The following is a 10,183-nucleotide window of genomic DNA, read 5'->3' as shown; positions in this document are numbered from 1 at the left end:
GTTCCGTGAAAAAAAAAAAGATAAGCACGTTTCCACTGTGTTCCAACTTAGACATTTCGCGTGTGATGCCAAGCAGCGCTGTCATCTCACAGTGAAAGGTAGTTTCATTATGGCGAACATCTGTTTCCTCCTTTCTCTTTGACCCACACCTGCCGCGGTCGCTTAGCGCCTGTGTACCGTGCACAGGGGTCACGTTAAAGATATTCTGGTGGCCATAATCAATCCGAAGACCCCCACTACGCCATGCTTCCCAATGTAATCGTGGTTTTGGCCTGTAATTCGCCCGGACGCATTCATTATTTCTTTTTCCCAGGTGACTTCGTATATGCGAGAACCTTTGTGAAGATCGAAGTGCTTAGCTCAAACAATACAAAATTTTCTTACGAAAAATAAATAGCAATGGCGAAACATTCCGCAACGTCAAGAAATGAGTAACGTTTTGACAAAAGGACAACTACAATCCTCGAGGTGCCTCTGCCAAAACCACGATCAAAAAACGGTCCCATGTCGTAGTAGGGGACACAATAACAATTTTAACTCGGGATTTTTTCACCTACCCATGATGCATGGTACACGAGGGTCACGGGTACACGGGTCACGTGTCACGAGGGTACACGGTACACGAGCTGCTATAGACACCATAAGCCACTGACCTATCATGGTCTCTAACAAAGGGCCCCTTCTCGTCCACTGCCGAGGACACATTTTGTTGCCGAAATGAGGCTTCAGTCTCCCTTGTTCTCAAATGTTTTATAGTACCAGACAAACACCTTGTGCTCTGACTCTCTGCCTGAACAAGAAATAAGTTGAATTGAGGTGACGAGCACTAATGGAACAAATAAGGACACTGGAGCCAAGGCTTCGGCCACGCGGCAAGTCTTCTTCAGGGCAGCACCTGTTATCTTTAGCAGCGTCTTTATGAGCGCGTATCCCACTCACGCCCAAACCTCCGAGGGGGAGAAAGTAGATAAGAAGCCTGGACGTGTTGTATAGCAACTAGCGTCAAAGCACAACAATAAACGGAAGTAAAGAAGAGAATCCGCGCCAGAATCCAAATCGGCAGGGTCAAAGGGAAATTTGGAGTTCTGACAGAAAGGGCGAACAATGGGAGTTCTGGTTGTTAAGGCTGCCACCAACCGTTACGAGCTGGTACATCCCGTGGCTACGGGGGCGGGGTTTCCGCGACTTTCAACAACGTTTGCTTAGAGCCCGAACAAGATTGACCACCGGAGAGGGTACGACAGGGAAGACGAGATGATGTAAAACAATAACATATCTATAATACATCATTGAGGGTGAGCGATGTGCTCCAAGACAAAAAGTACAGAAACGTTCGGCGTGCGTGCTCATGCAAAAACGGGCAGAGAAGACCTGGGCCTGGCGTCTCGCAGGCGTTCTCATGCCCTACATGACGAGTCCAACCTCTTCCTTGCTTCATGTTAGAGGGCCTTGTCAGCTACAGAAGAATAAGGAGTACAATTATGTGGATCCCACGCATTTGGGGAATCCATGTAAAAATCAATTCCTGCTGGGCTTGGGAAGCTTTCTGTGTTGTTTAGTTTGAGTGGCGATAAACAGCGGTAATGCTGACTGCGATTCACTAATTTCTGCAGTGTTTACTGCAATACGGGAGCAGTGATTTGGTGGCAAATGTTACCTTGCGTGCATCACTGCTGTTTGTCTGCGTAGTGCAATGAACATACAACGAGACGTGTTTGCTTAAGGCGTGGTTCTGCATCAATGTTTATAACCTATGACATGGTTGAGCACTGTCATTGCTTCACATGGCACATCGCACGGCAACAGAATTGGTGGAAGAATGGCGGGGCTCTCCGTGCCAAAACCACAATCGGATTATTAGGCACGCCGTGGAGGCGGACTCCGGATTAATTTTCGTACCGAGCCGTTTTTTAACGTGCACTTAAACGTAAGTACCCGACCGCTGTTGTATGTCGCTGCAGTCGAAATCGGCTGCCACGGTGGGGATCGAACGCGCGACGTCGAGCAAGGCTATAGCCGCATAGGACGGAAATCTTGATTTGACGTGTGACCGCTTGCTTAGTGTTGCATAGAGCCTGCGGTTATTTAATGTGATTTTGCATCAACAACCGTCCGTCAGTTGTCCAGTTGACAAATTTGCATGGATATTTTGTTAGAAATTGCAGAAACGTATAATACCTCCAGTTCTTCTGCAACTGTTGTCATGTCTGTGTCCAGAGTAGCGTTTCCTCACGTTTATTTCCTTAAGGTAGCGTCTTCCTTCTCCCAACCATCCGCCCCATTGGGTAACTGCGAGCGAAGAGTGCTGAGGCTGTTGTGCACTGATCTCGCGATTAGGCCGCTTATACCGATTCTCTGCCTCGTCTCCTTGCCCCATCTTTACCACTCTATTGACCACTCCTTGAGGCTTGTACGTTATTAGAACGGTAAGCGCTCCGTGGGGTCATGGATAATTAAAGCTGTCAAAAGGCTAATGTGACGACACCCACAGATTTCCAAAAGGCGTTGTGCACGTGGGACGCGATAGAAATGTCCAAACGAGTTCCCCGCGTCGCCTCACCTCTCTTCCACGTTCTTTTCTTATAGACCGTTTTTTCGTAGGCTCCGCCATAATTGTGAACGCAGTGGCGCCGCCTGTGAGCAGTGTCATACTGGCTTGGGTGAAAGCGGTCTTTTGCATGGCAGGTATACGCTCGGCGGCAGGTTCTGGCGTTTGTTTTCGCCGTCGTGCGGCCTGTTTAGTATTACGTGTGTCTTATACGTGGTAAACGGTTCTGTGAGACGTGCTGAAGTGGTTTAAGGCGTCATGGCCGGAATTTCTGCCGGCATTGAGGTGGACAGAACACGCAGTGCGATGTGCGCGCGCATATTCGAGTCTACAATCAGCCTCGGAGATGAATTGTGTATTTCTGAATGTTCCAGTCACTAATGCGACCTTATTGCAGTATTACCCTCTATTTCTAAGCTGCGGTTTAAGAGCCACGAAACATACGCGACGATCGTAACAGCTTGAGCGTGGGTACCGTTCTGCTACTATAGGAGCTGTGCTGCTATACTTTGACAAGCGTTCAAACTGTTCGCTGCAGGTTACATTGCGTGACTACTTGGTTCGATGGATGAGGTTTCCGCCCCTGAATAAAATAGTTTTGGCAAGTGATAGCAGCATACCTTACAGTCTGAATTACGCTTGTCCAGCAAAGGGACTGTTTACGAACTGATCGAGCGTCCTAAGCAGTGCTGGATTACATATATCTTTGTTCTATATACCGCATGGACCAAGCATAGCTCATCAACGGTTATATATTTATAAACGTTGTGCGGCGTGACTATGCGAGGCCCTATTGCGGCGTTAGCCCGTTTTCTCTTGCTTTTTCTAGAAAGAGGATGATAACCGAATTTCTTTTTCGGTTGCGTTCCTTCCGTTCTCTACGACGCACTGACACGCATTACGGAAATTTTGTCCTAAAAAATAGGCATCGCATTCTTTTTATGCGATCCCTCATATATTATGGCTGTATGCAGGCCAAAAAGGCAATGCCGAAGCGCACAGCTTACATATGTACCGTGCTGGATTACCAACGGCAGTAATCGCTGTGTTGAGCAGCGCCATCGGCCTCATGCAGGAAGGCTAGCGTACACGTACGGTAATTTCAAGCCTACTAGACTTGAAATGCGCGAGAACGATGCCGGTGCATCACAAATATTTGATTGCGCCTGCCGCTTAGATGTTTCGCGGTTGCCTTAGGTTGGCCGTGCACGAGCATGCGCTCTTATGCTTTATGTTTTACTCCACACGCCAAGCGATCAGATATTGAGGAGATTTACAATTTGATGCTCCTAATACAGAGACACCGGTTTTCTTTGTTGAATTAAAACCGATATAAGCAAAATAGTTCACAACACATACACACACCGCGACTGATAATGTGCGTACACCGCGGCTGATAAAACGCGTCACATTTTTGCGCCCCCAAGAGATATTTCCGCCAACTGTAGTTACCGATACATCGAAAGGCTTCCCTGACGACCTTATATGAACTGACATGGTGTAAAGTTCACAAAGTACGATCTAAAAGATCTCGAAATCGTTCCGCAGCACGCGACAGCAATACTTACAAGCTGCGCCGCGTCGGATCGCCCAAGCCAGAGAGGAGGAAAGGCTCTCCGTGCTCCCTATCCTCCTCGCCCGATGAAAAGGTCTATATATGCACGTTCTGAACCCCCCTATCTCCCCCTCACCCAGCTGCGTTCAAGAATGCAGGAGCATGCAGTAGAAAAGTTGGAGGGAGAGGGGAAAAAATATTCGCGTTAAAACCACACCATGGCGAAGATGGGGAGAACGTAGGAAAAAAGAAAGTCGTATTTCCACTGGCGCACAATCCCGTCGCACAAACCCGACGGACAAGCGTGACGAATAGGCACGTCGCCTCTCATTCACTTGGCATCCGTTTCCTTCATCGCCACACACAGTGAACCGTGACATGGTGTTTCTTTTTTTTTTACCAGGAATACGTAGCTTGCGCCCATCCAGTGTGCTTGGTTTGCAGGGAAAGTAGGAACTATTCAGAAAATCTCTCTTGAATTCTGAAGATTGGCAGTGAGAAACGGCCACAGAAGGGGCAATGCTGACGAACTTCAAGTGGCTAGCAGGTTTGAATTCCACTGTTAACTCGGCATTGTGAGCCAGCCGTCAATTTCTGTGTAAATGAGAGTCACATTGTAAGGGACTCCAACCTGGGCAAGGAAACTGAATTCCAGCAATCGGCGTTCCGTGAAAAGTACAGCTGAGAACTAGTTGGAAAGAGAATGCATCCACGTATCTGCACGAAATAAGGAGAAAGGGAAGGAACATACCAATACCAAGAATTTAAGGAATTTTTGTTAAAGATTAAATAAAGGGAGGGTAAACTGGGTATGACGGTAAATGAGAAGACTAGGCTTGTGACAAAATACGAAGAAATATACATTTAAACAAAAGAAAAGATTCAGTATCGCGGTTTGCAGCAGCCTTGGTCCAAGCAGTTGTAGAATAGAAGAAATATGTCAGGTAAAAGTAAAAACGACATATTAATAGTACCAAAAACAGGCGCTATGAGCCGATACCACTAGACATAGCAATACTGAAATTTCTGTTATTAGTAAACCGGGAAAATCATTCGCTATGTCAACCACACAACTGTAGCTGTAGAATGCAAATTTTACATTCAGCAATGAAGTAAAAATATTTACATTATACATTCAAACTTTAGGTCTCACGGATGTAGAAAATATGGCCACATAACTGAATAAAGCAAATATATACAGCCGTATCTCATCCAAAAGTACAATACACTGGAACAAGCAGGTACAAACATTTAGATGGGAGCTCTTGAATGCGTTTGTAATAATAACCACAATTATAACCAGTGGGCCTGGTTAGTATATCTCTGAGACCTCTTGATGCTATTACAGAAATTGCCTTGAGAGAAGTTGATAAAGAAAAAACAGTGGCTGCATCTTGGTGCGGTCGTTTCCAGTGACGACGCTCTGTCCAGGTGGTTTGTTCATGCACCCAGGGTCTTCTACAATGGATAGGATAGGAATAAACTTTATTTGTCCAGCAGTTGATGTTGGTGCCCGGGGATAGGCTGCCAGTTGACCATCGCCCGAGGAAGATCTTTCGAGATCCTCGGCAACGGCCCTGGCCCGCTGGACGGCCCACTCCTGGTCTTCGGGTGCCTCGCTGAGGAGGGCGGCTTGCCATCTCTCAGCGAGGCGCCCCGCTTCAGAGGGTTCCGCTGTTGTATTCCCCCTGCCTCTTTGTCCTTGTTCCACGTGGCGTTGGCATTCCCAAAGCACATGGGCCATATCAGCCCGTTCGTGCTCGCACCACGGGCAGCCGGGCGACGGGTGCAGCGCGGGCCACAGGCGGTGCAGGTGGTAGGGGTTGGTGAAAGTGCCCGTCTGCAACCGTCTCAGGTCGACCGCCTGGGACCTGTCTAGACGCCCGTGGGGTTCTGGATATTTTCTTCTTTCTTTCCGATAGTGACCAATCACCTCTCTGTACGTTGCCGGAAACTCCTTGACATCGCAGTCGGCGTCCTCGTGATCCCCAGCTCCGTCCGCCGCGATTTGTGTTGCATTGGTAACGACAGCGGCCGCGCCAGACGGGGTGGCAGCCGCCGTCGCCGTCACTCCTCCGCTGGGGTCCCGCACAACAACGGCAGCGGCTGCCCTCTGGGTGACCACGTCGCGGCGGGTAAGCTGCCTCGCGACGAGGTGGGCGCGCTCGTTGTGGTTGGGTGGAGTGTCGTTGCGTCTTCGGCCGTTAGCAATGTTGGTGTCATAGTTGCTGTTACTGCCAAGCTCCCCGACGTGCGCGGGGAACCACTTGAGGGACTTGTTTGTAATGGTGCCGGATCCGAAGTCCCCGGCCCGGGCGTTGAGCATACGCGCCACATCCGCGGACACCCAACCTTTGATGTAATTCCGAATCGCTGATTTGGAGTCGCTGATAATCAGGATATCCTCCGCACCTCCGTGGAGTACCGCGAGGGCTATGGCCATCTCTTCCGCTGCTTCGGCCGACGGCAGCCTCGCTGATGCCGTGACTCGGATCGTTCCCTTTGTATCTATGACGGCCATGGAAAAGGCGGGCGCCGCCGCCGTCGGTCGGCCGTGTTGATGTTGCCGTTGTTGCTGCTGCCGTTGTTGTCGTAGTAAGAGTAGGGGTGGTGGTGCTGGTAACTGCGGCTCGCCTCGCACATTCCCTTGTAGCGGCGGTGGTGGTCGACTTCCCTCGTCGCCATCAGAGTCACCGACTGGCCGCGGGTACCTCGCTGCATCGACGAAGAGGACGCCTTCTTGTCTTTCATGCTTCTCGAGCATTGCTACCGCCCTGCGTATACGTCTTTGCACGTCATGCACCGGGTGCATATTCTTCGGCATGTTTTCCATCTGTATGGCGTCCCTGACTTCCGGTAGCAGTGATTCTTTCAGTCCACGCGCCTCGTGATATCCAATCCCGAGCAAGTCCAGGATTCGTCTTCCCGTTACGGTGCTCGACAGCCTCTCCAGCTGCGCGATTCTCTGCGCCTCGGCGATCTCCTCGAGCGTGTTGTGTACGCCCAACTCGAGGAGCCTGTGGGTTGGCGTGTACTGGGGTACTCCCAGGGCGGTCTTGAACGCCCTGCGGATCGCCACGTTCAGCTTGTCGGTTTCGCTCCTGTTCCAGTCGGCGTATGCGGCGACGTACGCTATGTGGCTCAGCGCGTACGCCTGTATCAGCCTCGTAACGTTGTGTTCCTTCATTCCTTTTTTCTTGTTCGCGACCCGCCGCACGAGGTGTGTGGCGGCGGCCATTTTCTTCTGCAGTCGGGCAACCAGCTCGCGGTTGGCACCGTTCTCTTCCAGCCACAGGCCGAGCACTCGCAACTTGGACACCGTCGGTATTTGGGTCCCCTCCCTCGTCGTGACGCGGACGCCCAAACGACGAGCGTCTAGCACGGCCTGCGGAAGGGGTCCTTTCTTGCGCGGCCTGTGGAGCAGGATCTCCGACTTGTCGGGTGAGCAGACGAGTCCCGTGTCTTCGAGGTGCCGCTCCACCTCCCGGACGGCCCGCTGCAGTCGGTCTTGCATTTCGCCGACGCTCGTGTTCTCCGTGGTCCACACCGTCACGTCATCTGCGTATATGGTATGATTGATGCCCTCGATCGCCTCAAGACGCTCCGGCAGGCCGATCATGACGAGGTTGAAAAGCATGGGGGAGAGTACGGAGCCCTGCGGCGTTCCCGCACCACCCATTCGGACCGTTCGTGGTGAAGCCCCGTCGATCTTGACTGTCGCCTCGCGCCCATTCAAGAAGCTGCTGACATATCGGTGGAACCTCGCCCCGAGATCGAGTCGGCTGATCTTGTCCAGTATGGCCATGTGCTTCACAGTGTCGAAGGCGCTCTTGAGGTCTAGCCCGAGTAGGGCGCGCACGTGCGTGCTCGGAGCGTTCACGACCTGTTCCTTGATCTGCAGCATGGCGTCCTGCGTTGAAAGGCCCTTCCGGAAACCGATGATGTGGGTGCCGAAGGCGTCCTGTTTCTCGAGCAGCGTCGTCACCCTTTTAAGGCAGGCATGCTCCATCACTTTCCCGACACAGGACGTGAGGGAGATCGGCCTCATGTTTCGGACCTCCAGCGGTTTGCCCGGCTTTGGTATCAGTATAACGTCCGCGGTCTTCCACTCTTGCGGAATTCGGCCCTCCTTCCAGCACGCGTTGATGTACTCGCAGAGCTTCTCGATGGCGTCGTCATTCAGGTTCCTCAGGATCTTGTTGGTGATCCTGTCAGGACCGGGCGCCGAGTTGGTCTTCAGAAGCTGGAGGACCGTTCTAATTTCCTGCACGGAAAAGTCCGCGTCCAGCTCTTCGTTGGGAGCCCCGCAGTACTCTGGGTGACTCTGCCGTTTAGGGCGTGCGAGGTGCGTCTGCACGATCTCTTCCGCGAAGGCCTCTGGGTCGTCCTTGTACTTGTGTCGCAGCTTGGCCATCTCTGTACGGGTCGCCGTTTTGGTGCTTGCCGGGTCGAGCAGGTGCCTGAGAATCTTCCAGGTGCGTCCAACACTCATGTTCCCGTTCATCGTGTCGCACAGCTCTTGCCATTCTTGCTCGCACAGGCGGGTGCAATGCGTCTCGATCTCCCGGTTTATTTCGGCGATCTTCTTGCGTATCTTCCTGTTGAGTTTTTGCCTACTCGCTCTCCGTTGCATGGATTTCTTGGCCGCAACAAGATGTGCCAGCCGGCTGTCCACTCTGGACGGTTGGGGAGCGCCGTCGCCCACGGCTCCGCGGGATCTGTCTGCCTCTTCTTTGGGTGGTTCTTGTCGCCAGTCCGTCCATTCGATCTCATCAGTGGCTTTCTCTACGTCCGCGAGTATCACTCTGCACCATTCGCTGATGTCTTCGATCGGGCCCTCCTTCTTGTCTTGCTCTCTATTTTTCCGGAATCTGTCCCAGTCTACGATTCTGGCCTTTCGGCAGACGACCTCCTCGTTTTTATCCTCTCCCACGGTCACGCACAGGATCCTGTGGTCACTCCCCAGGTCCTCGAAGGAGTTCGACCAAGTGACCACGCCCGCGCCTGACCAGACGGAGAGGTCTGGGGACGTGTCGCGGCACACTCCCTGTCCGATCCTGGTGTGCGAAGCAGGTTCGTTGAGTACAGTCAGGCCGAGCTCGTCCATAAGTCCGGCTAGGCTCTTCCCTTTCGGCGAGTCGGCTCCGTATCCCCATTGCGTGTGCGGCGCATTGAAGTCTCCGCATATCAGCAAGGGACTGGAGGCGGCCTTGGCCATCGCTTCGCGAAAGAGGGCGTCGAAAGTGTGAGTGCGGTATCTTTGCGAGGGGGAGCTATATACGTTGAGCACGAAAAGGCCGGTTTTCCTACATCCAATACTCGGCACGACTTCGATCAGTACATGGTCTATGTCCGACTCTTCGTGGAGCACGAGTTCGTGTTCGATGAACGCCGTCCCGCGCTTAACCAGGGTGCACACCCTGGCGTCCCTTCCCATGGATTCGTAGGGGGGACCGCACGTCACATAACCCGGAAGCTGGGCCCGGTCGAAAGGTTCTTGCAAGGCAATCACGACAGGAAGTTTGTTATTGGCAAGCGTTTTCATGTATTGTACCATCGTTGCTTTTTTGTTTTTGAAGCCCCTGCAATTCCACTGCCAGACTATGCGTCTGTTGTCGGACTTGCGGGACGCAGCCATGATTGTTATGCAGAGGTGTTGGGGGGACACAATCGTCCGTGCGTCCCTCCTGCCCCGGTGTGGGTGATGTTGGCGTTGTTGTCGCTGGCGAGGATGGCCGGTGCGTTTACCACTTGTGACGATGGTACCCCGGCCCTTCCAGGCAGATGGTGATGATGTTGCTGTTGCTTCAGCTGCTTCGTCCCGTGTTCCAGATCTTCGATTCGCTTATTCATGGCCGCGAGTTGGGTGTTGACCGCTGCGTACTGCGCGTTCCGTCCCGCGTCGGATTCGTTCAGCCTTGTCAGGAGTATGTCAAACATTCGCTCCGTCTTGTCCGTCAGTTTGTTTACCAGCTCTTCGATCGCGTCTATCTTTCTGGCTCCTGACCTGGGTCTCTTCAGCGCTTGTGCGTGGTCCAAAGACTCTTCCGTAGGTGGCGTATCGCTTGTGCCCTTGCGCT

At 52.3% G+C, this 10,183-nt stretch overlaps 1 protein-coding gene across 1 annotated transcript; it reads right to left on the bottom strand.

The window, feature by feature from the left end:
* Window positions 1–725: 725 nt before the first annotated feature.
* On the bottom strand, window positions 726–9,321 carry LOC139047040 (uncharacterized). The gene is made up of 3 exons (XM_070520984.1): window positions 8,627–9,321; window positions 8,259–8,563; window positions 726–790 (listed from the first exon to the last, which is right to left on the bottom strand). Exons 1-3 carry the CDS (start codon window positions 9,319–9,321, stop codon window positions 726–728), a joined length of 1,065 nt encoding a protein of 354 aa, XP_070377085.1.
* Between the last annotated feature and the right edge of the window lie 862 nt (window positions 9,322–10,183).

Source organism: Dermacentor albipictus, chromosome 6 (genome assembly GCF_038994185.2).
Source record: "Dermacentor albipictus isolate Rhodes 1998 colony chromosome 6, USDA_Dalb.pri_finalv2, whole genome shotgun sequence".
In the NCBI taxonomy this organism is placed as follows: Eukaryota; Metazoa; Arthropoda; class Arachnida; order Ixodida; family Ixodidae; genus Dermacentor; species Dermacentor albipictus.
Note: the sequence above shows the minus strand (reverse complement) of the source record. Positions and strands in the feature narration are given on the sequence as shown.